Source organism: Sus scrofa, chromosome 1, assembly GCF_054392235.1.
Source record: "Sus scrofa isolate SSC_HxYL_T2T_F1_AM1 chromosome 1, Sscrofa_HxYL_maternal_Yorkshire_Landrace_v2.0, whole genome shotgun sequence".
Classification (NCBI taxonomy): domain Eukaryota; kingdom Metazoa; phylum Chordata; class Mammalia; order Artiodactyla; family Suidae; genus Sus; species Sus scrofa.
This window is the reverse complement of record NC_139383.1, coordinates 4,682,208-4,709,804: the sequence shown is the minus strand read 5'-3', so window position 1 is coordinate 4,709,804 and position 27,597 is coordinate 4,682,208. Positions and strand designations below refer to the sequence as shown.

The following is a 27,597-nucleotide window of genomic DNA, read 5'->3' as shown; positions in this document are numbered from 1 at the left end:
GTTGAGCCACAATGGGAACTCCTACTTTCTCCTTTCTGTGTCTTGACTTTGTTCAGATTTTCCTGCCTCTTCCACGTAGCCATAGAGTTCAGAAGACATTTAGCAAATCTCCAAATCCAGGGTGAGGTCTGAAGTTTACATTAGCCAAGGGGACATGGACATCTTCTGACAACTACCATGGTTCAGTAGGGCCCTGATCTAATTTGGCTGAAGCAGACATTTACCTGAGGTTTGGAGGAGGATTTTTCTTGCTCTCTTCTGCTGGCCATGAATGAGAACACGATGCCCTGAGGATGACTGTCACCGTTGTACAGCAAGCCTTGAGAAGAAGCTGAGGCTAGAACAGGAGAGTGGAGAGGGGAAAAACCCTAGGATCTGTGAGTCCTGCTCCACCAGCCTGTGCTCCCCCTGGGTTCTCTAGACCTGCAGTCATGTGAACTAAGTTCCTTGCTTTGAGCTGTGATTTCTGTCACTTGCAGCCAAGTCTCCTATCTGGTCCTCAGAAACTGTTCATGTTGTGGAGTTCCCGTCATGGTGCAGTGGAACCGAATCCAACTAGTATCCATGAGGATGTGGGTTCGATCCCTGACCATGCTCAGTGGGTTAAAGATCCTGTATTGCCGTGAGCTGTGGTGTAGGTTGCAGATGAGGCTCAGATCCCATGTTGCGGTGGATGTGGTGTAGGCTGGAGGCTGGTAGCTTGGATTAGACTCTTAGTCTGGGAACCTTCATATGCCATGGGTGTGGCCCTACAAAAAGCAAAAAAAAAACAAAAAACCATGTTCATGTTCTAACCCCTGAAGCCTGCGAATGTGATCTTATTTGGAAAGATGGTCTTTGACGATGTAATTAAGTTAATGATGCTAAGATGAGATTATCCTATACAACTCAATAGCAAAAACCATCACCATCATCATCATTATCCAGTTAAAATGGGTGGAGAGCTGAATAGACATTTTTTTTTTCCAAAGAAGACATACAAACGGCCAACAAGTACAGGAAAAAAGGCTCCACATCACTAATCACCCGAAACTGCAAATCAAACCACAATGAGATATCATCTCACTCCTGTTACAAGGGCTGCCATCAAAAAGAAAAGAGATGACAAGGGTTAACAAGTGTTGGCTGGAGTCTGGAGAAAAGAGAACACTTCAGCTCTTCTGGTGGGGATGTAACTTGTTGCAGCCACTATAGAAAACAGTATGGAGGTTCCTCAATAAATTAAAAATAGAACCACCTATGATCCAGCAATCCCACTTCTGGACATATATCTGAAGAAAAAAAAGTGGGATCTCTGTGAGATATCTGCACTCCCATGGTTATGACATTTGCAATAGCTAAGATACGGAAATAACCCAAGTGTCCCTGAACAGATGAATACGTCAAATACTTGCAGTGGGATATCATTCGGCCACAAGAAAGAAGGAAGTCCTACCATTGGCGACAACACGGATGGACCTCGAGGGCATGGTGCTAAGTGAAATAAGTCAGACAACGAGAAACAGCACATGATATCACTTATACGAGCATCCCTGTCCCTGAAATCATAGAAGTGGAGGCTGGTGGTTACCAGTGGATGGAGCGTGGGGGAAAAGAGAAAACGTTGGTCAAACTTGCGGTTATAAGATGACTAAGTTCTGGGGATCGAAGTACAGCACGGTGATTAGGTCACATGACTGCAGATACAGAGAACGCAGGTGTGGCACAGGCCGGTGGAGAAGGAGTCACAGATCCAGGCTGTTTTGGTCCTCACCAGCCTGCCTGCCACTGGACCCCTCCGTCAACCCTTCAAATATGCTCCCCAGGTGTCTCCGATTCCTCTTCCTCCCTGTCCTTTCCTGCATCACACCAGTGAGTGCAGAGAATATGTATGTTTGGTCTGCCCCTGGGTCCTCAGCCTGGCATAGGTGGTTCGTAGGATGGTGCTACCGTTCACAGCAGTCCTCTTCCAAGAGCTTGATAAGCACTGAAGCAATGACTGCATTGCTTCCCTTCAACCGATCCATTAATCAATCTCAACGGATCCATTAATCAATCTCATATCACTTTCTCTCTGCTGCTGCGGTTTGTAGAGAAAGATGTACATGTAGGAAGACTGCCATCACCTCAAACTCATGCAGTAGTGCTTGGTCAGCTCTCAGAACTGCTGGGATAGACTTATACTCATCTTGAATGACTTCTTCTCATAGGTCCTACGGAGTGAATTACAAATCCACAATCCTCCTCAAACTCCTGTGCAAGTGCTTATTTCTGGGGAAAGAATGTCCTACCTTCTGCATTGCTAAACCACCTTCCAAACACTTGAGGCCATTTTTTTTTCCAAATTCTGTATTCTCCATTTCCTTCCTGTCTTCACCTCCTCCTTCACACCCCAGTCAAAGATGTGTCCTTCCTTTTCTACCAGGCTAAGCCCTCTCTTCTCACCATTAATCAAAGCTTTGGCCGTCTCTTCTGGAAACTTGCTCTACCAATTTTTTCCCTGCCATGTCTGATAGATATAATCTCTTCTGCCTGCTCTCTTGCCTCATTTTCCCAGGTTGGTACCCCAGTTCTGGTCCCTGCCACCTCTTACCTGGCCATTTCCGCAACTTCCCAACAATGTCCCTTGACCAGGTACTTCACTCTCAGGCTGCTGGGCTAATCCTTCAAAGGTTCATCCTTTTGATTGTAGCACCTCCCCTCCAACTAAAACCATCAAAGGCTCACCGATGGCTGATACAGGATGGATTCCAAATCACATATCCCATAGCCCTTCAAGGGTCTACATGTGCTGGGTTCAATGGAAAACTACAGCCTTCACTGCCATAATTTATGGTCCCCATTTGTACTGCAGTAAGCAGAAATATTTCCTTTTTCATAATCATGCCCATGGTTTGTACCTCTGGTCTTGTGCATGTGCATGTGCTATGTGAAGTGCCTTTTCCTCCAAATCCACATATCGGAATTTTAGTCATTATCCACAGCAAAGAGTAACTGTCACTTTCTCCTCTAAGCTTATGCTTTATCTGCCTTGTGAAAAGTGGCCTCTGCCTTCTCTGAATTTATACAGTAGGTTATTACCTCTTTCTTGGGGGCCTTCCTTTCTTTCTTGTGATGTAGTTTGCACGTGCATGTCTCACCCCCCACTTCTGGACCATAAGTTTCCTTGGGGTCATGACGCCACACAGGCCATCTCTGCATCCTCCAAAGGCCCCGTAGCTCCTCCCCCAACCCTAACCACATACAAGCGTTTTTCAAGCCATGTTTACTTAACAACAATGTTTTCCTTATTTCTTTGTTCTTATATTGTCTGCTTCTTCAAAGCATTCAGGGCAGCTTAAAGGTCAAGAATATAATGGATTGATAAAATAAATATAAAGGTCAACACATGTAGAAGGAAAAAGTGGACAAGAGATATGAACAGACAATTTACAAACACAGGATACTGAGCAGACACACACACATGAAGAACTTTTTACTTCGCTAGCAATCTAAGAAATAAAACTAAAACAGCTACAAGCTACTGGTTTTCAACTATCATGTTAGAAACCAGTAGAAAAAGACAATAGCACATCGTGTTGAAGAGGCAGTGGGAAACAACCACATTTAGTAGTTAAAAAACACCACTCTTTTTAAAATTTGTTGAGAACTCCCTGCAGGCTGTTTTGTCAACATGGGTTTTTGTTTGTTTGTTTTTGCTTTTTAGGGCCACAGGTGTGGCATATAGAAGTTCCCAGGGTAGGGGTCAAATCAGACCTACAGCTGCCAGCCTACGCCACAGCCACAGCAACGCCAGATCTGAGCTGTGTCTTCCACCTACACCACAGCTCACGGCAACGCTGGTGCTTATCCCACTGAGTGAGGCCAGGGATCGAACCTGCATCCTCATGGATCCTAGCTGGGGTCGTTACTGATGAGCCATGACAGGAACTCTGTCAATATGTTTTTAAAAACCTAAATATTATGTGTACAGTAATTTTACTTCTAAGAAATTATTCTAAGGAAATAATTGGGTATGAACACAAGATTTAGGCAACACTTAAAAGACAAGTATATAATTTTTCTTACACTGAAAACCTCTTCCCTAGTGTTGCTAACAATCATTATTTGTCTTATCCCCATTACGTTTTTCAAAATAATAATGATATAACAAAAGCTAGAGATAGAAATTTAGGATGACTTGCAGATGTTATGGGCCTTAGAATACATCCCATTAAAGATATACCATCCAAATGGTGTGCTTTAGGGCTATTATAAGAATTCTTCTGTGTGGATGAGATACCAGCTGGATATATATTTTTTTCTTTTCTTTTTAGGGCCACACCCACAGCATTTGGAGGTTCCCAGGCTAGGGGTCTAATAGGAGCTATAGCTACCAGCCTACACCACAGCCACAGCCACAGCCACTGGGGATCTCAGCTGCATCTGCAACCTGCACCACAGCTCATGGCAACGCTGGATCCTTAACCCACTGAGCAAGGCCAGGGATCAAACCTGCAATCTAATGGTTCCTAGGTGGATTCGTTTCTGCTGCACCATGAAGGGAACTTCCCAGCTGGATATTCTTTCAGTTTATTTTCAGTTTTTTGAAAGATGTTTTTCTTTCTAAATTAGTTTTGCTTTTTAAAAATTTTAAAACATTGTTTTATAGATTTAAAGGCAAAACCATTGAGTCAGGTGTGTCCAACAAGCTCTAGCTTCTGACTGTGGCCCCCTTACTCTTTTTCTTTTTAGGGCCATACTTGCAACAATGGAAGTTCCCAGGCTAGGGGTAGAATTGGAGCTGCAGCTGCACAGCTCACGGCAGTGCCAGGGATCAAACCTGCATCCTCTCGGTTACCGGCTGGGTTCATTACCACTGGGCTAGGATGGGAACTCCACCTCCCTTCTCTTTTGATCATACAAGGTAGCAAGCAAGTGATGCTATTCTACAGCTTGTTTTTTCAAACTTAGCCACGAGTCCTATAGATCACCTCATAACCATGGAGGGATGTTCTCTATTCCTTTTACGTCTACACATATTCTGCTGTCCTCAAGTTCAATCAGCCTCATTCTCTATTGGCAGACATTTAGGTTGGTAACAGTCTGTGCTATTATGAGCTGTGCTAAGTAAAAAAGTCTTGTGAATATGTCATTTTGAACTTTCTTCAGTGACTCCTTGGTACCAGGTCCTAAATATGGAACTGATGGTTCAAAAAGGTAATGCACATGTACTTTTGTCAACTCTCGCCAAATCTCTGTCGGGACTGAATCATTTCCACTTCCACCAGCAGCATATGCAAGTGCCTGTTTCCCTACGTGGGGTCGGAGTTTTGGATTTTGCTCATCTAATTGATGAAAAATGGCACCTCACTGTAGTTTCAATGTGCGATTCTCTTATGATGAGCAAGGTTGAGCGTCTTTTTCCAAGGGTATCCTTCGTGTTCCTTTCCAATGAACTGACCTTTCATATCTCCCGTCCACTTTTCTGTCAGAGCACACTGTCCTTTTTAAGGAGGAAAACTGTTTCTATTCCCTTTTATCCCTTCCACGTCTTTGATGGTGAGGAAATGGTGGAATCCAGAGGTTAACAGAGGCTTCAGAACCGAATAATTACCTGTATATACATAGTTGCTATTTTTCTTTGAAGAATTGCTGCCCTTCTAGGATTCTACCACTGCCAATTAGACCTACTGACCAACATTTCATGGTGTCGTTGCTTCCTCCCTTCACCTCCCTCCAGCCACAGATCATCATGAACACACAGCTGTGTCTGAACGAGTTGGGCTGATCACCTGTTGCAGGGAAGGGCAATGTCCACCACTGGGACCTGTAAGGAGTCGCAGGAGGAGGGTGTTAAGGAGGACTTATAGGATTTGGACTTTTTTTGGGTGACGGGGAGGATTTCAGCTTTGCTCTGAGTTGGATGATGTCAGTAAGTGGTGGTAATTCTCTGGGTCTCACAATAACTCTTATCTAAAGAGGGAGACTGGGTCAAGGCTAGGCTGTAGCTGGTGGAGAAGCACCATCACTCACGTCAGCTGGGGTTGGGGGACGCCTCGTAGTCTGTGGCTTGGACAATGTGCATGGTTTGTCTCTGTTGAGATGTGATAATTTGTGGTCTTATTCTTTGTTTTTTTTTTTTTTTTTTTTTTCCTTTTTAGGGCTGTACCTGTGGCATATGGAGGATTCCTGGATGAGGGGTCAAGTTGGAGCTGCAGCCACCAGCCTACACCATAACCACAGCAACGCAGGATCCAAGCCTCATCTGTGACCTATACCACAGCTCACAGCAATGCCGGATGACACCGAGGACAGGGATCAAACTGGCATTCCTCATGGATCCCGGTTGGGTTTGTTTCCGCTGAGCCACGGCGGGAACTCCATCTTATTCTTGTCTTAATCTTCATCATGGTCACAAAGTAGCCTTGGCTGTTGTGACATTTGGTGAAGTTGTTTGTGTTCACCAGGAGAACACCAGAGCCTGCCAGGCCAGCTTGCAGCAGCACTGCCGTCCAGATGACAGTGCCAGGCCAGCTTCTGGATATCAGGGCGGTTCTTCTGCTTTGCAGCAGGTACCAGAGCAGAGGTTCAGGCCCTGCGATGTGAGCTATCTGAAATGTTTAGTGAATGAAATTCTGAGGAGTTGAAAATGCCTACATTCCCATGACATTGTATAATATCTCATCACAGGAGCCTTTTGTTTAAGCTCTACCTGAGGGAGGGCCAAGGTCCAGAGATGCGTCTTCTTTCTGGCTTAGCCTCTCAGTATCCAGAAGGTCTTGTTAAAAATGACGAAGCCTAGGGGAGGGAGACCTGGCTCTCCATGAATGACTTTTGGCTCAGGAAAGAGGGAAAGAGAGGAAGAGAGGAGAGGGGTAAGCAGCTTAGTGACGGGGGTGGTCAGCTCAGGGCCCGGGAATTAGAGGAACTCAGAGTTCCCCCACTTTTCTCCAGTTTTTCTTAAAGCTCCCATTTCTCCTCAATCCTCTCCCCACAAACAGGGCTTCTAGAAGTGGATGGCTCTGGGGTAAATGTCAATGAATGATAAACAAGAGAAAAGAGGTTCAACCATGTTTGTAACATGAGATATTGGAACTAAAAATCGTTAAGCTGTCATGGAGGAATCTAACAAGAAGGGCGTGGTTAAAATGCTTTAGCAAGTATACTTTGGTTTGATTAGAAATTCTAATGTGACATCTAAGTCTCTTGAACATCTCGAGACATAAATGATTCACACTTCATATTTTAAAAATAGCATATTAGATCAACAGGAAAACAGATATTTAGGTACTTAGAAATAGCTCTACATATTTGAATAGTAAAAACAGGTATTGCAACCACCTGGGAAGTTATATCACTTTTCTGAACTTCACTACTTTCATTTGTAGGAAATCTTTCTCTGAAGCTGTAATGATAATTAGATGTGGTAAAGTGTTTTTACAGGATCTGGTATACTTCCTGGCATATTGTAAACATCCATTAAATCATAGTCAATTATAGTAATAATGAATTTGAATCTTCTGCTTTAAAAATATTTTGCATACCTCTAACAAGTTGATATTACCTTGTTTTCTCTTTATAATGATTTTAAGTTATAATGCAAAGGTCATGAGTGGGGCTGTCTACTTCGTCGGGATGCAAAAAGTTAAATATAATTAGGTTGCAGGGGTCTTTGGAACCACAGGGAGGCTGCAAGCCCTCTCCTTCTTGCAAAAGAAGTTGAAACCTTCCCAACTGCCCCGAGACCTCTTCATGTGGTGTGGGCAGCCATGCTCAGATCCTCCAGGAAGATGTAGAAGCAAATCTTCACGGCATGAGAGACTAACCTGAGTGTGGCCCCACCCTGGCTTAGGGCATGCCTGAAGGAAGAGCCTCACTCCACAGTCATGGTTCTTCTGCCCTGAAAATGCCTGAGAAGCAGCAAGAGCCCCCAGAGAGAGGGCAGAAGGAGGCTCACCTTCCTGTATGGTGCTGAAATGGACAGCGCCCTCTGAGTATCTGCGTCCCCAGGCTCCCAGGAGCAAGAGCAGACTGCCTGGCTAGGAGAAATACCACCTTTCAAGGGAAAAGTAGGAAGTTGTGGGTACTTGGAGCATACTTGATGAGATCCTGCCTTTTGCCCTGGAGAAACAACTTTTTTTTTTTTAAATCTTTTTGAATGAAAGTTTTGTCTGCATATATGCCCAGAAGTGAGATTGCTGGATCATATGGTAGTTCTATATTTAGTTTTCTGAGGCACCTCCATACCTTTTTCCACAGTGATTGTACTAACTTACATTCCCCCCAATGGTGTAGGAGGATTCCCTTTTCTCTATACCCTCTCCAGCATTTATTGTTTGTAGACTTACTAATGTTGACATTCTAACTGGTGTGAGGTGGTACCTCATTGCAGTTTTGATTTGCATTCAAAAAGATGCATGCACCCCTATGTTTACTGCATCACTATTCATAATAGCCAAGGCATGGAAACAACCTAAATGTCCATCAACAGATGAACAGATTAAGAAGATGTGGTACATATACACAATGCAATACTACTCAGCCATTAAAAGAACAAAATAATGCCATTTGCAGCAACATAGATGGACCTAGAGATTCTCATACTAAGTAAGTCAGAGGGAGAAAGACAAATACCATCTGATAACACTTATATGTGGAATCTAAAATATGGCACAAAATGAAACTATAGAAAAGAAACAAACTCATGGACATGGACAACAGACTTGTGGTTGCCAAGGGGGAGGGGGAAAGAGTGGGATGGACTGGGAGTTTGGGGTTAGCAGATGCAAACTACAGCATTTGAAGTGGATAAGCAATGAGGTCCTGCTGTATAGCACAGGGAACTATATCTAATCACTTGCGATGGAACAAGATGGAAGATGAGAAAAAGAATGTCTGGGTCACTGGGTCACTTTGATGTAGCGCAGAAATTGACAGAACACTGTAAATTAAGTATAATAACAATTTTAAAAAGCTTTTTTGGTGTTAAAAAAAAATCCAAAATCTTCTCTTCAGGGCCACCAGCAGCCATGAGCCTGATGCCTCATCTAAGTCTTCTTCCTAGCACTGGTGTTTGTCATGTAATTGTAGGTAGCTTCCAGAGCTTATTGAGCAGATCCAACAAAACCAGAATTTAAAAAATATCAAAAATTTTATGGCTTCTATTAAGTGGAATCCAAGAACCTAACCAAAGTCATTTCCTGTCACTTTCTTCCAGACTAGACAATGCTGTGCCCTTAGTCTGAGGCATTGCCCATTTGGTCATTGATGATACAGTTAATCACTGATCACATTTTGAGTATGGTTGAAAGTTGCCACTCTTTACCTTTGGGAGTGATGTAGATAGAAATGGACAATATTTTAGATGACTTTTTTCTTTTTTAAAATATGAAATGCTTTGAGGATGGAATAGTTATCCACTGGCCATGTGGCTGTCCTAAATAATCAGAGTTATTCATTGACTCAACACTCACTAAACATATCTTTTAAGCACTGTAGTATGTAAAACAATAGTCACACAAAGAGGTCTGGGAATTAAGGTTGGCAGTGAGCCAACTTTAAAATAGGGAGATTATGCTAGTTTATACAGGTGGGGACCCAATGTAATCAATCACATTTTCTTTAAGTGAAAGAGGGCAGTGGAAGAGTCAGGGTCAAGTGACAGGATGTGAGAAAGACTCATGAGCCCTCGCTGGCTTTGAAGCTGGGAAAGGGGCTGTGAACCAAGGAATATGGGCAGCCTCTAGAGGCTGGAAAAACCAAGGAAATAGTTTCTCCGCTAGAGCTTTCAGAAGCAGTCATACCCTACCAGGGTCTTGATTTCAGCCCAGTGACAGGTGTGTCAGGCTTCCAATCTCCAAAACTATAAGATGAGAAATTTGTGCTTTTTAAAGTCAGTTATGTTTGTGGTGATTTGTCATAGTAGTAATAAGAAACTAATACATCATTTTCTACCTTCTAGGCTCTGGGCTGGGCCCTAAGGAGCCTGTGAGAGGAAGGGGGCAATTACACTGCAGTGTCATTACTGTTTAGAGTCTAATCCCCTTGCTCACCCAGTTCCTGTCTACACGGTGCTGTGACAACCTGCCAACCTATGTGGAGGGAGTGGCTGGAAAACCACTGAGCTTGGTGAGAAGAAGTGCCTATCTAGAATCACCTAACTCTCTCTTTATTCCAGTAAATTACATTACATATTACTTTGTTTCTTGGCCAACTAATTGTTTTGATTATATACCACAATTGAACTCCTTTCCAATAAATCATTTCTTCCTTTGGTCAACTGAATTGCCTTCTGGCCATGTACTCAGCTGTGAGGTTATCCTAAGCCTCCGTCCAGAGAACCCGGGCCTTGGGTCCTCTCGGGGGGTAGGCGCAGGAGCACTCTGGCCTTTGTGGGCTTGTTGGCTGTCAGAGGATGCAGAACCCTTTCTTGTTGGTTGTCCATGCTCTGGCTCTGAATTGCTTAGGACTTGGTTTTGTCATCATGGCATCTGTGGGAGAAGAAGGAGAAAGGAGCAGCATTGGGACAAGAGGCCGGTGGAAGAGGAAATGCTGACAAGCAGGAAAGTGAACAAGCAGAAGGTCCAGGCAAAGCTCTGCTTAAGAACCCAAAGCAGAAACCACAGGAAACCACAGGCTTCCATCACTAGGACCCAACTTGAGTCCTAGCGGTGGGTGGAGCTGGGGGCAGCACGGACCTTCACACTCCCATTGCCCAGGCACATTGTCCTGAAAAGAAAAAATGACGTCTGTCTACTTGATTCCACTGCAGCCACATTCCGGGCCAAGCCATCCATCTGTTTTCTGTTCTCTACAGATCCAGTGGCTTCTGCAGGAACAGGAAGCAGCGAAATACATCATCATTAGAGGGTTCCTGGCGCAGTGTCAGCGACGGAACCTGAGCTGAGCACGCTGCTGTCCTGTAACGAGGCCGGTTCCCTGTCATTTCACCGCAGTTGCCATTTAGGCTCAATTATAGCATGGCTCTCATTACCCCTCAGTTACCAGGTTATCATCACCTTGCAGAACACGGAATATGCATTTTTCACCAGTGGCGAAGGGTGCATTTGTCTTGGGTCTTCGGGGCCATGCCTTTAAGTGTTGAGACAGGAGGGGCTGACATAGAGCCGGGCTGGTGGACGCGGTGATCCCAGTGGGTGGCTTCATTCTTCTCATGTGTGTGAGGGTCTGCCCTGCAGGTGGCTGAGCCACGGCCCCCCCCCCCGCCCCAAACACTGCTCCTGAAAATAATCCAATAACGCTTCCTCTAATGCCTTGCACTGTAGAATAAGCCAGCATTTTTCTTTCCATGTTTCCATTTTTTAAAAAGATCTTCCTTCTTTTATATCCTCATAATCCAGTTCCTTGGGTTGCTGGTGCAATAATTGTGCCTTTTTTTTTTCTTTTTCAGATGCTTATTTTTTTTTTATCAGCAACCTGATTCAATTCACTCATTCATTATCCTGACGTGATGACTCTGTGCTGGGCATTTTCACGTGAAGGAGTCACAGACCCTGCCTTCCTGGAGTTCACATTCCAATAGGAAAATAACTTGCAAATGAGTGAGTAAACACATAATTTCAGGAGGGGATGGGGGCCCAGAGGGCAAGCAGGGTACAGGGAAACCAGGTAGCACAGGTGAGCCATGTATAGAAGGGATCAGGTGGCCTCTCTGGGCCAGGTGAAGTGACTGGCAGGCTGGACAAAGAGCTGGGCAGAGAGCACTGTGATCAGAGGACTCAGCTCGAGGTGAGGAAGGTCATGCCAACTAAATACGCCCAGTAGGGTCCAGACAAAAGGGTCCCTTCCCTCACTCCCCCAGGGAGAAGGGTCTGGCTTGGCCAGCAGAGGGATTCAGGACCACAGGATGCTTAACTAATGAAAACTCCCCTCCTGCATATTTTTATGTCAATGGTCGAGATATTTTCAGCCCAAGTAGATGGTGGAGAAGATGCCTGAACTATCCAGATAGTTGCTTCAGTTTTCCAATTTGTTTTGTGGGTGGAGACCCAGTCTGATTCAACGCCTTCTTTTATGAACGCTGCTTATGACTTATGTTTTGTCTGTAGAAGCCTCCAGTAGAAACAGTAAAGATGCTACTTAGAGCAGTCTTGACTTGGCTGAAATCAGCTGAGATATCTGGTGGTGTTCGATGCAGCCGCCCCATGGGGCAGGATGAGAAAAATGTCATGATCCCACAATACACTCACGGTAACCAAAGCATTAATTTACCAAATAACAGTTCTTTATATTTTGCACAGTGATTGCACTGCCAGAGCAGCTAGTGCCTTAGATATGAAAAGGAACAATCTTTCCAGGTAATGTAGGGAAAAATGTAATTTTGCAACACTTGATAGAGCAAGAGGCTAGAAATTGAGATTGAGGGAGCATGTTGTTCTCTATTTAAAGAGCATGAATACTTTTTGCTGAGTGAATATCTTAGCTTTGCTTTTTTTCCTTTCCTTTTTTAAGAATTAAAAATGTAAAAACTTAAGAGGTAAGGAAAGTGTTGTCAGGTCCTGTTATAAGCAAGGTAGAAAATGAAAAAGATGATTTAAATGGTAGCGGCTAAATTTAGCTTTGTTTTTTATGAGCAGCTCATAATATTTCTTACTGAGTAAAAATTGAATGAATAAATTCTTCCTCATCCTAGGGAAAATTTGAGATTATATTGAAAGAAAAGAGCATATAGGCAGTGTCTTAGTTATCTGTTGCTGTATAACCAATTACCTCAAACTTACTGGGTTTAAATGACATTTACCTTCTCAGAGTTTCTGCAGGTTGGGAATTGGGTGCAGCTTGGCTCTCTGAGTCACCCACGTGGCTGCCATAAGGTGTCAGCTGGGGCTGCTGTCTCATCCGGAGGCTCAGCTGGGGGAGGGTCCATTTCTGAGCTGGGAGGATTCGTTCTCACTGGCTAATGGCTGGAGGCTGTCCTCAGCTCCTTGCCACGTGTGCCTCCCTGGAGCAGCCCAAGGATGGGACCACTGGTGTCCCTCAGAGGGAGCGTGACAGGGCCTGGAAGACAGAAGCCACGGACCTCATAACCCAGCCTCAGAGGTGACATCCCATACCTTCTGCTTTCTGTTCATGAGAACGTTCCACCAATCCCGGTCCATTCATGGTGCAGAAGCAGAGGTACTGGAAGGGAGCCCATGTCATTTTCTGGGAGGATGGAAAGGATGTTTGGGGCAAAAGGATGTTTTTGATAGTTAAGGCAGGAAGGAGGGAGGAGGTGGGTCTTTGCAGATTCTGGGATTTGGGACAGAGCTTTAGATCCAGCAACACCCTGAATATGGTCTCTCGATAAAGGGGCATCACCAATTGCAAATCGCTTTCCCCTCTGCTGGCTTTTCCCAGGCACCGGCGAGGCTACTGGCCCCCACATCGCACGTCCTGGGCTGTGGGCGGAGCCTGGGGTACTTAGCACGTCCCCTCCCCTCCTCCTCTGCTTTGTTTTCACGAGAGTCAGTGACCACAGAGTGGATGCTGGGGTTTCCAATGTCAGATCACAAACTCAGATGATGAAGTAACCTCCTTTTGCTGAAACTTAGGTCACGTCTGTGTTTCTACACCTCAGTCTGTTTCTAAATCTCTCACCTTTTCTCCAGGCTGCACCTGAGGCTCAGGGGCAGGTGGGCGCGAGCCTCCCGGGGGCAGGGGGCGGCTCACGCCTTTGTCCCTGTCCATACCCGCATCCCCAACGGGCTCGCTGCTCTGCTGTGTCCCGGGGTTGGGGCGCATGAGAGAGCTCCCAGTTTTGCCTGTGAAGCTCTTTCAGGGCCTGGCCCTTTCGTGAGAACATCCTGCTGCTCCGCCGCGGCTTTGGGCCGCCCGAGGGTGCAGCCCCTTCTCCCCTGGAGCCGCCACCTCGCCAGAGCCCCACAGGCGTTCCCGCCGTGGGAGCTCCGCCTCGGGGCCCGGCGGCCCTGGGGTGCGAGACGGAGCCTCTCCGGCTGCTGCCGCGTCTCGGGGCCCCTCGGTTGTCGCACCGGGGAGGCGCTGTCTGCGCTGGTGGACAGCGCCGCCCGGAGCCCTCGTGTGTCTCCACACACCTGGTGTCCCTGGTCGAGGCCACTGGCCTTTCCTCTGGGACGAGCTTCCAAAATTCAAAAGACAGAGAAGCTCCTTCTTCTGCCGTCGTGGCTGCGGCCTCACCAGTCTGACCTCCCTACCCGCTGCCTGACTGGGTGCTGGGGTCTGGGTGGTGGAGCGTTGGAGGGGGGGCGCTCACCCGGGCTGCGTGTGCCTGTGGGTGTGCATGAGTGTGTGATTGTGCAAGAATGTGCCCACGAGTGAATGAGAGCGTGAGCATGTGTGTGAGCAAACAGGAGTGACTGTGAGTATCAGTGAGAGCGAGCGTGTGAGGAAGTGGGAATGTGTGTGAGGGTATGTGTACAAGCGTGTGTAAGGGAGTGAGTGAATGTACATGAGAGGGAGTGTGAACCTAAGTGTGAGAGTGCATGTGTGAGCCAGTGTGGGAGCGTGGACACAAGTGTGAGTGTGAGAGTGTGGACCTAAGTGTGAGAGTGCGTGTGTGAGCCAGTGTGGGAGCGTGGACACAAGTGTGAGTGTGAGGAGAGTGTGGACATAAGTGTGACAGTGCGTGTGTGAGCCAGTGTGGGAGCGTGGACACAAGTGTGAGTGTGGACATAAGTGTGAGTGCGTGTGTGAGCCGGTGTGCGAATGCACACTGGTTACCATCCAGTGGGTGTAACCACAAGGAGGAAGCTGTGGTCCCCAGTCTTGCCGGGGTTTGATGAGAACTGGGATGAGGACACGTCGGAGTGACGGGACTGCTAAGGGCTGGGGCAGAAACCAGAAGATGCGCCAGGAATGGTGGCGGCACAGCCCTTGCGCAGAGAGAGGTGACCCCAGGCATGTGGGTTTCTCCCCCGGGCCCCTGGATTCGGGGGGGACACGCTCGTGAGGCGTGAAGAGGTAGAAACAGGCCTGCGGAGATGGGGTGGCGGCTCCGGTGCCCCCAGGCCCCAGGCCGTTTTCGCAGAAGCCCCACCTGCGGCCCCCAGAGCACCCACCTGCTCTTGGCTGAAGGCTTGGTGTTGGGGGGACTTGGCTGGGAGCCTCGTACCCCAGCTGTGGGCATTTCCGTCAGCAGCCATCCTGTGTCCACACATTCCTAACTGCACATCACGAGAACCGGCCACTCCAGGTTTGTGAGGTAAATGTCACCACTGCACTTCAACGTAAATGCTCAAATCAGAATTCGGGTTTTGATTCTGGGAGAAGAATCACACGACACAATTCTGTGGACAGTGACTTTCTTACGTTGTGTTTGCTCTGTGGTCTTTAAACAGGGCGGCTTTTCACCCGTTGCCATCATTTTGTTCGTCGATCGATCCGATGGAGGCCCTTTGATGCAACACCTCAGTGAACCTCAGGGGTCAGGCCCACGGGGCCGGTGTTCTGACGAGCGCCGTGCAGATGAGGAAGATAAAACTGAGGGAGAGGAAGGAAGCTGCCCGGGTTCTCCCTGCAGGGATGGCCCTGCAAGCCTCGGCTTTCTCCTTCTCGAGCTCCAGCCTCCCGTGTCGGGCTGACTCCCCTGCCTTAAATCACAACCACTGGCAAACCCTTTCTATCCCTTTCCTGGGCTACGAACTTCTGAAGGAAGGGACTTGACCACAGCAGGCAATCAATAGGTAATCTGTGAATAATTAAATATGAAGGAATTGAATAATTAAGTCTAAAAACAAGTGGTTTACGTTGAGACAGTCTTTTTTCACTTTCATTTTTATTTATTTATTTTTTAGGGCCCCACCCGTGGCACATGGAAGTTCCCAGGCTAGTGGGTGAATCAGAACTGCAGCTGCCGGCCTACACCACAGCTACAGCAACACCAGATCCAAGCCACATCTGCGACCTACACCACAGCTCACGGATACTTAACCCACTGAGCGAGGCCAGGGGTCAAGCCCACATCCTCATGGATACTAGTTGGGCTTTTCATCTGCCAGGGCACAGCAGGAAGTCCCAGAAAGTCTTTTTTTTTAAATTTTTTTTTTAAATGCAGGTTCTATAAGAACATGATATTTGTTAAAAAAAAAAAAAAGGCTTAGTTGCTATAAATGCAAATTCATGACCTACCACCGACAGCACTGTACTTCTGACAAGCAATGTTTGTTCAAACAAGAGTGGTTTAGTGTTATGAATTATTTAATTTCTCCTTCAACATGGAAGATAATTCAGATCTGATCACATCTTTTGAAATGTCAAGTGTGACACTGAACCATTTTCTTAACGTCTCTGCTGCTGGGAGCCAGGCAGCCCTGGATCCTTACCGCCTGATCCATCCTTGCCAGACCAGCCCGGGGGGGCCAGTGACCCTTCAAAGCCAACTCAGGAATGTTCCTGGGAGGAAATTAAGGGATGAAGTGGAGGTGGGGCGAGCAGCTTGCTGTGCCCAGCATCTGGATATTGGAAACACCAGCAGGAAAGTGCCCCCACTGTCATCAGGAGCAGGGAGAGCCCGGGAGATGCAGGCGTGAAGGTGCTGGTCCTCAGAGAGGCAGCCCTGTCACCGACACAGAGGGTTTAACCCTCACACCAACCCCAGGAGGTGCTGTTATCAAGCCCGCTTTACAGATGAGTGAACTAAGTCTCAGAGAGGTTACGTAGCTTCCTCAAGGCTCACAAGCCAGCATTTGCACCCACTCTGATTTTAGAACGTGTGCGTGCTCGTTTTCAATTGGAAGAATGTGCTGTTTGCCCATCTTCAGCGTCCTGACATAATGCGGTGCTCCCGAGAGAGGTTCCACGGTTATTACGTGGAACACACACTCGCCACCCCTCAGTCTTTTTCAGGGGAGACGGTGGGTCTGCAAAGCTGGGAGGTGCTAATCCTCAGGTCCCATTCTGGGGGCGGGAAGAGAGGAATGCCCTCAATTAGCTGGCTCCTGCACAGAAAGGACTGCCCCCTGCCAAGGGCCCTGTCCACACACGACGACGTCCTTTATGTCAGGACGTGTCTGACGGACCAGGAGGAATTTTACGTTTCTGCTCGGCCCCCCGGGAGGCTCAGGGCCCATCACCCCTCGTTTGACATCTGATCACATACAACCTCTGCCTGTGTGGGAAACTCACCAGATGAGTTCCGTATCGTCCACTAGCCCGGATCCAGATCAGGTCCCGTCTTCTTCGTACGTTTCCAAATGGGAATTTACTGGAAGCCTTTCTAAATCCTTCCCGGGAAGCAGGTGGGTGTTGAAATACAAATGCAAGTACATAAATATTTCACTCTGTGGGTAGCCGATCCTTACACTCTCTGGTTTGTAACAAGCGTGGCCTAGGTGGCAGCGTCACCATTCTGGGTCCACAGATGCCAAACAGCGCAGGGCCTGGCAACAGCAGCACGTGGGCCGAACCTGACCCACCTCGTATTTTTGTGAATAAAACTGAGAGACAGCCACCCACGTTTGTGTACTGTCTGTGGTTGCTTTGGTGTTCAAACAGCAGTTCTGAATAGTTGCAACAGAGACCTCACAGCCCACAAATCCCCAGGTATTTACTACATGGCCTTTTATAGCAAAAGTGTGCCGACTCCTGAAATAAGATGCAAGAGTAGTATTAGAGGAATTCATGTTTAATTACAGCTGGCCTTTAGGTAACAGGGGTGTGTTTCTTTGTGGATGCCAGGAGCCGCTGGCACCCTTTGACTATACCCCATCTGCTTCTTGGCCCACAGTGAAGAGCGCTGGGTTCAAAATTCAGTGCGGGTCCCAGCAGAAGTTTTGCCCTCGGCGTGTGCCTTTGGGAGGCTGCCCTTCTCCCTCAAGGTGCCTGAGCAGTTGGGTGGGTCAGAAGTCACAGACATGAATTTCTCTGTGCTATTTTGAGAGAGGTGTGGCTGCGAGCTCTGCTTGGCCCTGGCACTGAGGTATTGTTCAGCCGCGCTTTGTCTAGGGTCCATTTAATCTAACAACGGGCTACAACCTTCCCCACCCGACTCTCACTTAGAGTGGGGAGTAGTTTGTCACATGATGTATTTCCTATAACTCTCAATCCACATTACAAGTACGGGAGAAAACTATGATCCATCCATTCTCAAACTGGAGGCAGGGGAAGTAGCAACATCAATACTGAAGGAAAAACAGTGAACTAAAGCAGTACCATATGTAATTCCATCTATTTTGAAAATACGGAGTTAGTCCACTTTCCTTTTCCCCACTTTGCCTATGTAGACATACCCTTAGTTAAGTAAACTCATAAAAAGTCACAGAGATGAGAAAACTCTGCATTAAAATAAAATTTAAAGGAAATTTTCAGTATGGATGGAATACCAGAGCCCATAAAAACTTATTGCTATTATTTCAAACATCGTTGAAATGAGACTTAATTATCTGTGCAATTTGCCGGAAAGAGCGTTTTAGAAATTTTGATCAAGTATATGTCATTATTTTAAAAATAGAAATGTACCAAGCTGCTTTAAAAAAAAATTTCCCCAAAATGTAATTGCTAAATTGCCTGTTTGAAAAAGACTCTCTTCTTCCCTCCTCATCCCTCATAATTTTGCCACCCTTCTCTCTTAAATTGGTGAGAAGTCTTTTTTGCTTCTCTGCTGGTTTTTTCAGCCGTGGCAATTCCGTGTGCCCAGACGGGCTGAGGTGAGTCCCCGGGATATTCGCTCTTAAGGAAGCTGTAGTCTTTGAAAGGACATAGGCTAAAGGCTTTGCACCGCTGGGCTTCTCTTTGGGTCCAAGGGGTCTTATATTTTTTGAGTGGGCCTCTGTCTACACCGTGCGGAGAAAAGCTGAAATCCATCAAGTTAATTAGCACGGATATTTCAACCAAGTCATCGGGCTCCGAAGTCCCCTTTTTTAATGGCTCATTTTCATCAAGGAGACAGTGTTAAGTGTGCGGTGCTTCCGCTGGAGACTGTGATTTGTTTTTCATACTTGGCTTCTTCATGGGACTCTCCATCACACAGGTGAGGCGCGGTGCTCCCAGGGGCCGTGTGCACACACTCCTCTCTGTGGACCGAGCCATCTGGGCTCATTCCTGGCCTGGCGTTGCTGCCAGGCTGCAGGGTCCGCTCTGAGGCCCCCAGCACCTCCTGAATGTGGTTGATACCTCGGCGTCCCATCTGCCTGCCGCCCTCCCTCATGCTCTGTCTTTGGCTTGGTTCTCTCTGCTGCCCATCTGGCCAAGTTCCACCACCGCGCTGTCTGGCCCCCGCGGCCTTCAGAGCCCATATCCTACTGGCCTTTGGTGTCCGCATCCTCCCTGCGTAGGAAGAAAAGGCCAGCACGTCCAGTGCCCGGGGGGCCTTGGGGTCCATGAGGAAGTGGGTCACAGCAGAGCCTGGGTTTGCAGAGACCTTTTCCCGGGGCTGCTTAAGAAGCTGCTCCATGTGTGAGGACGGGGTGACCCAGTTTGGGACAAAATAGAGCCCACTTCTTGGGTTTAGATGTGCTGGGCAAGCCTAGCCAGTTTGGGAGCCCAGAGCCCTTGCAGTCTGTACGTTTAAGACAAGTGCAGGCCAACGACCAAGGGCAAAGAGCTTGAGGATCCAGGGCCCTAGGAATTGTGTGTGTGTGTGCACGCGCACATGTGAGATGTGGGTCAGGGAGAGGGAGCAAGAGAAAGGCCAGATGGGGAGGGGGATTGCAAAATACGATCTAATAAAAATAAGTAAGAAAACATGGAGTAACCAGACTTCCACCCGGGCAGAGCTGCCTCTCTGCAAAGTGTTTGTTTTTCTCTCTGTCAGGACCTAAAGGCCCCTGTCCCCTATGCTCCCCCAGCCTAGGCTGGCCCTGTGATGACATGCTCTGACCAGTAGAATTCAGTGGGACAGACATGCTCTGGCTTGTGAGACAGTGCTGCTCCCACTCTCAGAAAAGGGCCGCAGGGGTCCTGGGAAGACACTGCCTAATGTGACAGAGAGGTGGTCACATGCAGAGAACTGGGTGTCCAGCCCGAAGCCACGCAAGCACCAGGCTGGGTGGTGAGGCCACCGAGGCCCTTCCAGGCCAACACCCAGTTGCAGCTCGGTGCCGCTGTGTGAGCCCACGGGAGGCCAGTGGAGAAGCAGCCCCGTCAGATTTCATGGACATGTGAACCACAATAAATCAGTGTTGTTTTAAGTTGTGAGTTCTGGGGTCGTTGCTAGGCAGCAGATGCTAAGCTAAGTGGCTTTACTACGACTGCAGTGACAGATTTGGGGCTCTACCTCCACGTCTTTGGGGAACATAACATGCTTCCAATGTGTTGAGCAGTCGAGAGAATTTCCCTCAAGGAGGGACTATCCTTTTAGGGAGTCGGGTGGCGGTGGGGATGGATGAGGCTTTGAGAGCTGCTCTGGGGCAGAAAGAGAGCAGAGGTGCCAAGGTAAGAAAACTTCTCTACATGAGAAAGGGACGGTAGCCTGGGTGCTGTGGGAGAGCTGGGGCAGCTGAGCCTCACTTTGGGACTTCGATGGAGAGGCGTCCGTTGACTTTCTGCAGAGTGTACACCTCCATCCTTTATACACAAGCAGCTTATGAGAGTGTTTATTTGGACGCTCAGGGAATCTGGGTTACCTGTAGTTTCGGTATCTTGAGGACCCAAGAAGTTCCAACACGTTGTAGGTTTTGGTGAAGTCAGCGGTGGGGAAGCTGACTCTTTGGGTCCCCAAGAGAGGGATCTCATTAACAGGTGGTGTGTGGAGGCCGGAGCAGAAAGCCGGGGAAACAGGGGACCCCAAGCACCAGCCCCGGGTGTCTGTTCAAACCTGGGTGATGGCTCTGGAGAGAACCAAAACTAACCTGATCCTGGGTGGGGACCACACAGGGGGGCTTGGATCTGCTATCAAGAAAAGATGAGAGAGGCAGAGGAAACAAACCCGACTAGCATCCATGAGGATGTGAGTTCGATCCCTGGCCTTGCCTAGTGGGTTAAGGATCTGGTGTGGCTGTGAGCTGTGGTGTAGGTTGCAGACGAGGCTTAGATCCTGCATTGCTGTGGTGCAGGCTGGCAGCTGTAGCTCAATTCAACCCCTAGCCTGGGAACTTCCATATGCCACAGGTGCAGCCCTAGAAAAGAAGAAAAAAAAAGGAATCCTTTGCTGCTGGATTTAAAGAATTAATATCGTACTCATGGCCATACTATCCAAGGCAATCTACAGATTTAATGTGATCCTATCAAATTACCCATAACAGTTTTCACAGAACTAGAATGATCATAAAATTTATGGAACCACAAAAGACCACTAATCACCAAAGCAATCCTGAGGAAAAAGAACAAAGCTGGAGGCATAACCCTCCCAGACATGAGACAACTCTACAAAGCCAGTAACCAAAACAGCATGGTGCTGGCCCCCAAGCAGACAGATGGATCAATGGATCAGGATAGAGAGCCTAGAAATAAACCCACATACGGGTGGTCAATTAAGCTTTGACAAAGGAGGCAAGAACTTACAACGGAGAAAAGAGTCTCTTTAGAAAGTGGTGTGGGGAAAGCTGGACAGCTGCATGTAAATCAATAAAGTTGGAACACACCCTCATACCTTACACTAAAATAAACTCAAAGTGGCTGAAAAACACGACACTATAAAACTCCTAGAAGAGAACATAGGCAAAACATTCTCTGACATAAATTGTAGCAATGTTCTTAGGTCAGTCTCCGAGACAAAATAAATAAAAGCAAAAGTAAAGAAATGGACCCTAATCAAAATTCCAAGCTTTTGCACGGCAAAGGAAACCATAAACAAAAAGACAAGACAATCTACAGAATGAGATAAAATATGTGCAATCAGTGTGACCAATAAGGGCTTAATTTCCAAAATATACAAACAGTTCATACAGCTCCACATAAAAAAAACAACGCAGGCAAAAAATGGGCAGAAGACCTAAGCAGACATTTCTCCAAAGAAGAAAGACTTTGGACATGGTCAACAGGTACAAGAAAAGACACAACATTTCTAATTACTAGAGAGATGCAAATCAACACTACAATGAGGTATCACCTCCCGCCGAACAGAATGGCCATCACTAAGTCTATAAACAACAAATGCAAGAGAGGGTGCAGAGAAAAGGGACCCCTCCCACACTGCTGATGGGAATGCAAACTGGTGCAGCTGCTATGGAGAACAGTATGGAGATTCCTTAAGAAACTAAAAAGAGAGCTACCATATGATCCACCAATGCCATTCCTGGGCACATATCTGGAAAAAGATGAAAGCTCGAATTCAAAAAGATGTATGTACTCCAATGTTCACAGCAGCACCATTTACAGTAGCCAGGAATGGAAGCAACCGAAGCATCTATCAACAGATGAATGAATAAAGATGTGATCTTTTGCGCGCATGCACACATACACACACACAAGGAATGTTATCAGCCATAAAAAAAGAATGACGTAATGCCATTTGCAGCACATGGATGGACCTAGAGATTCTTATCCTAAGAGAAGTTAAAGGCAAATACTTACGATGTCTCTTAAATGCAGAACCTATAAATGTGATACAAATGAGCTTATTTAAAAAGACAGAAACAGGCTCATAGACAAGGAAAAGGAACTCTTGTTTACACAGGAGTCTGGGATCAACAGACTCACAGCACTCTGCACCCCACTAATATGCTCCAAATACTGTTATGCATCTGTTCCAGTTTCCTGTTATAACAAATTACCACACACTGAGCATCGAAAACAAGTCCTCACCTGATAGTTTCTGTGCCCTCAAGGTCAGGGCGTGGTGGTCTGAATTCTCAGTTCTCAACTGGGGTGGTCTCCAGAGGCTGAAGTCAAGGTGTGGGCGGGGGCTGGGTCTTGTCCAGGCTTGGGGTCCTCTTCCAAGCTCACGTGTCCTTGGCAGAAGTCCTTTTCTGTGGCTGCTCTCTACTCCTTGAGGCCCTGTGGGCTCACGGCATGGACGTCTGCCTTGTCGCAGGCCCTCAAGAGCGAGTCTTAGAGCGTCACCTTCTTTCAAAGGCCCCTCTGATTGGGTCCGGCTCCTGCAAAGGCAGGAGATGGGTGACCTAACCACAGAGATATCCCGTGGCACCCACAGGCCCCATCACACCGAAGGGACATATGCACCAGGGTGGAGGTTTGCAGACCACTCAAGAGTCCCCACCCTCCAGATTCCGTGTTTCAGCAGCCTTGTGCCCAGACTTCGGAAGGGCCCATCACAGGCTGCAAGCTGTCGTCCGCCCAGTTTCTTCTCACCCCGATGGGGCCCTCCCTCCATGCATTTCGACTTGCATGTGCAGCAAAGCCAATTTCTCTGCCCCTCCGCAGCCTGGAAGGCCTGGCGTTCACATTCCTGCCTTGAAACGGGGGCGGGGGGGGGGAGGGTAAAGAGGCAAGAGTTCCTCTCTTATTGGTCCTGCAGAATTTATTTGCAATTCAATTGAGGTGAAAGGGAAGAACTGGGTAAATCAGGAGAGCCAGGGAAAATAACGGACCCAGGTTCCATATTCCAAAATCATCTTTTAAGTGACAGGAAAGGACAGTCCACCGCTGGGCGTTTTCACAGAAACCATATCCACCAGATGTGTGCCCGTCCATCACGCCAGCCCGCTCCATGGAGGAACCAGCCTGACGCCCTGACTGTGGGGCGGTCCCAGTAGATGCCAACGGAAACCCAAGTATCCATGGCTTTGCATTTTCCTAGATTCTCCCCAGGCCTCCAGATGACAGTTTTATCCTTTTTTCCCTCCCTTGTTCTTAGGTGTGCTCTGCTCATTTAGAGCACAACTGATTCAGAAATCAACCCCTGCCGTGTTTCTGCAGCCGGTGCTCTGCGCGGGGAGGTGATTCAACAGGGTAATTAATGCCAACATGAAACCACCAGCATGTGTGGGTGATCAAGTCTAAATAATTCAGAAAGAAAGACCCGATGTGTTTGGCATGTTTAGATACAGGCTCTCACCTTGTTTGCCTTTAAAATAGCTCCTAGATTCCAGGTTGGCTGGTAGATTATGAATAATGAGAATATTACTCATGCCCAGAAAGCATGGCATTTGCAAATCACATCATCGTTTCCCTCTTAAGAAAATATCGCATTCTTCTATTTTGACACGGTTTATTTTCAGGAAGGAGAGCAGTTGCCTGCACAGGCTCACCTCAGTGCGCCTACAACCGATGGGGTCTTATTACATAAATAATTTAGGCATGTCATTACAGGTATAAATCAAAGGGACAACCTCTGCTTCCAGATTCGCCTGCATTTGTAAATGGAACCTGCACCTCGTGAGGAGGTGCATAACCTGCAGAACTATTCAAATGGCTTAATCTTTGCTAGCTCTTGGAATCGAGCAAGCCACCCAGAAGCTGTGACTTCATTGTCAGGTGTGACACAGCCCCAACGTTTACCCCGCAGATGGGAGCGACGATCTGTTTAAACGCTGGTCAGGCTCCAGAACAGTCGTTCCCTGGCCTCAGGGTGCATCAGAGTCACCTGTTAAGACACTGATGGTGGGGCCACCCCCAGACTTTCTGACAAGGCCCCCGGATATGCTGACCCCACTAAGGAACAAAGGATTTCTCATGGAAGGAACGCTGGGCTTTGGTTTAAGGAAACACTGATGGCACCTGTCAGTGGACAAGCTCAAGGAACCCAGGCCAGCAGGTTCTGATTCAAAAGGAGTCAGCCAAGGGGAACAGAGGGAAGAGAAGGGGAGGTGCCTTGTGTGTAGAGTGGGGGTTGGTGGTGGAAGGGCAGCCAGAGAGCAGAGCACACCTGGGGCTGTGATGATGGGAAAGCATGAAAGGGAGGGGACCTGGCCTAGAGTAACGTGGTGGCAGATGGAGCATAGACAAAACTCCTAAAAAATTTCCTGAGATACAGAAGGGCCACCGAAGCCCCGGGAACACTGGCGCCTCCTCTGTAAGTCTGTTGTTCAGAAACACTTCTCACTCCCCTGACTGCCCCTCTACCCCGACATTAGTGTAACCGAGTTAGTGCCCCGTGGGCTCCTAGGCACAGAAGGCTTTCCCTGTCCTTCATTTCTTGTTTTTAGGGAATAAGCTTCAGCCTCCAGGACCTTCCCGAATGGCAGCTGCCAATCAGGGAAGGGAGGGGATGCAGAGACCAGGGAGGAAGAGTCAAGAGACAATAGTGCAGCCTTGGGGGCAGGGTCCTGGCTCCTCCTCTGGGAATCTATAGAACAATATGTTAGACGCTTTCTGCAGAACCAAACCCCCAGCAAATGGAAGAACTTCTTGGTGGAGCAGTCTTCATTCCGGGAAGAAGGAGGACCACCAGAACCAGTCCTGGGGCCACTAAACACCCGCTCGGAAAGACAATGCACGCTTGGCTCTACCTTGGTCCTTATCTACAGCCCTAATCCTTATTCCACTCCCTAAACTATAAAACCACATCCTAACCCCTTCCAAGGAGGGCACAGTCTTTAAGGCATTATTAGCCTGCTGTGCCCCTCCCACCCCTTGCCTGGCAAAGCAATAAAGCTCTCTCTCCTTCACCCAACTCCACGTTTCTATTTGGCAACAGCAGACAGAGGCCGAGTTTTGGCACCATGATCTCAAATCTGATGTGTTTAATAGCCTGTTTGGTCCTTTAGGATTTTGCTGCTCAGGGGTGGTCTGTAGGCCCTTTGGCCCGCTGGCCTCCCTGAGAGCTGCTCAGAAATGTGGAATCACAGGCCCCACCCCAGACCGACTGAATCAAATCAAAATCTGTTATTTAGCAAAACCCCCAAGGGATATGGTTGCTCAGTGAAGTTTGAGAAACACCAGGCAGAACCTCCGAGATTTTAGGATGTCAGCAGCACCAGGGACATTTGTAACACACAGGTTTCCAGGGCCAGCCCCCCACTCCCCAGCCCGGAGACAGAACGTGCAGAGGGAGGCCTGGGAATCTGTGTTGAACAAGATCGGCTGATTCTTGTGATGAAGAGTGTTGGGGAAAACAAGATCTGGCAGTGAGGGGGAGCTCTGTGCTTCCCGGGCATGGAGGTTGGAGGGGAGCGCAGCTCGGGCACCGGGCAGGCGCGAGAAGAAGCGAGCAGACAGGAAGTGTTCCCAAAACAGGTGCTGGAGACGCGTAACCTCACTGCCAAGAAGCCCAGACCGACTTACTTACCTTAGGAAGTGCCTGATTCCCTTAGAGCCGCTGTTCTCAACTGGGTGGTGGCGGAGAGAATGTTCGGACCATGGGGGGCATGTGGTGAAGCCTGGAGACATCTTTGGTTGTCATAAGTCAGGGCGTTACCAGGTACTAGGTTGGTTTTGCCCAACACGTAGCCAAGGTTTTCAGCAAAGAGGGTTCATTGCCACGGCAGCTGAGGGAGGAGATGGAGAAGCGGCTTCAAGTCAGCCTCCCCAAAGGCAAGGGGCTCAGGTGTTTACGGGACGAGCGGGGGTTGATGGGATGGAGCGCGAGAGGCGCGTGGTCACGTGGGGAGCGGGGTTGGGATGGAGAGGCCCGCATGGCCACTCTGCGCAGGCACAACTAAACCCTCAGCCTCTGCATGTTGAAAACAGCGGCGCTCAGCGCGATCCGAGGGTGGAGTTTTCTGCCCTCTGACGTCAGAAAGACGGCTGAGCAGACCCCCACGTGCCCAGCTGGAGGGTGGGTGGTCTTAACCAGCCTCCCCCAGCTCAGTTTGAATCAGATGTGACTAATTCCAACTTCCTGGGAAACAACTTGGGCAAACATTGTAGTGTTTCGGCACAGGTGCTGCTGGAGGACAGGGGAGTCTTAAAACAACCCTGATTTCTGAAGCAGGTGAAATGGATTTAACTCATGGTTTCAAGGCTGCTGCCACTGCTAACCATCCTGCAAAGCTCGGCCAAAGAATTACCCAGCCCTTAGTCTTAGTGGCGCAAATTTGGGGGCCTGTGTATCAGATGTCCTGAGTCAGATCCTCCAGTGGGGGCCCAGTGATCTGTGTTGTGCGAATGTTCCAGGTGATTCTGATGAGAGCTGCAGTCTGAGAACTACTGCAGTGGGTGGGGTGCGGTTCACAGCGTTGCACACACAAACTGCGCATCACCCACAGGGGTAGCTGTAGAAAGTTCCAACTCGAGGACATCTATGTCCGTGTAAGGATTCCCCCTGGAGCTCCGTCAAAATGCATGGTCCTGGCCCTACCTTGGACCTGGAGATAAGCAACCAAAACCCCCACCCCCACCCTAGGTGGTTCTTAAATTCTTTCCAAGTTCGAGAAGCATTGCCTTAGACTCCTCTCTAGAAAGAAGGTCATGGTTTCCTGGCTTCCCTTCTCTGGCAGCAAATGATTTTATTTTTTCCATTTTAAAGCTGTACTTGCCATTCAATTTAGCCTGATTTCATGGATATGTGAAGGTGGCTAGACACACCCTCAGGGCCGTGATTTCACCACTGCTCTGCCCACAGCCCACAGCGTCCTGGGGAGGTGCCTGTAGGCCTCGCCAGCGGTGGCCGGGCCACCTTTGCTTCTTACCTTTCCACTTTTTTGGCTTTTGCTTTTGCTTTTAAGGGCCACACCCCACCCCCACCCCCGCATATGGAAGTTCCCATGCTAGGGGTTCAGTCAGAGCTAGGGCTGCTGGCCTACGCCACAGCTACAGCCATGGGGGATCTGAGCCGCATCTGCGACCTACACCACAGCTCATGGCAACACCGGATCCTTAACCCACTGATCGAGGCCAGGGATTGAACCCGAAACCTCATGGTTCCTGGTTGGATTGATT

At 48.1% G+C, this 27,597-nt stretch overlaps 1 protein-coding gene across 14 annotated transcripts in view; it reads right to left on the bottom strand.

Moving 5' to 3' along the window:
- Window positions 1–26,530, bottom strand: part of LOC146405885 (uncharacterized) — a 35,426-nt gene extending 8,896 nt beyond the window's left edge. The window contains exons 1-7 of one of the 14 annotated variants that reach the window (XM_085022085.1): window positions 26,006–26,530; window positions 22,621–22,913; window positions 17,065–17,523; window positions 15,250–15,628; window positions 15,000–15,160; window positions 12,722–12,978; window positions 1,733–2,192 (exon numbers count right to left, since the gene is read on the bottom strand). In XM_085022085.1, coding sequence (XP_084878211.1) covers window positions 17,501–17,523; window positions 22,621–22,913; window positions 26,006–26,106 — 417 coding nt within the window. In that variant the 5' untranslated portion in view covers window positions 26,107–26,530 and the 3' untranslated portion in view covers window positions 1,733–2,192; window positions 12,722–12,978; window positions 15,000–15,160; window positions 15,250–15,628; window positions 17,065–17,500. Of the gene's footprint in view, window positions 1–224; window positions 398–1,732; window positions 2,193–7,202; window positions 8,017–8,909; window positions 10,452–12,690; window positions 12,979–14,999; window positions 15,629–17,064; window positions 17,524–22,620; window positions 22,914–26,005 lie in introns of those variants that run through there. The other 13 variants (XM_085022030.1, XM_085022071.1, XM_085022084.1 and 10 more) reach the window with 13 other exon arrangements.
- Between the last annotated feature and the right edge of the window lie 1,067 nt (window positions 26,531–27,597).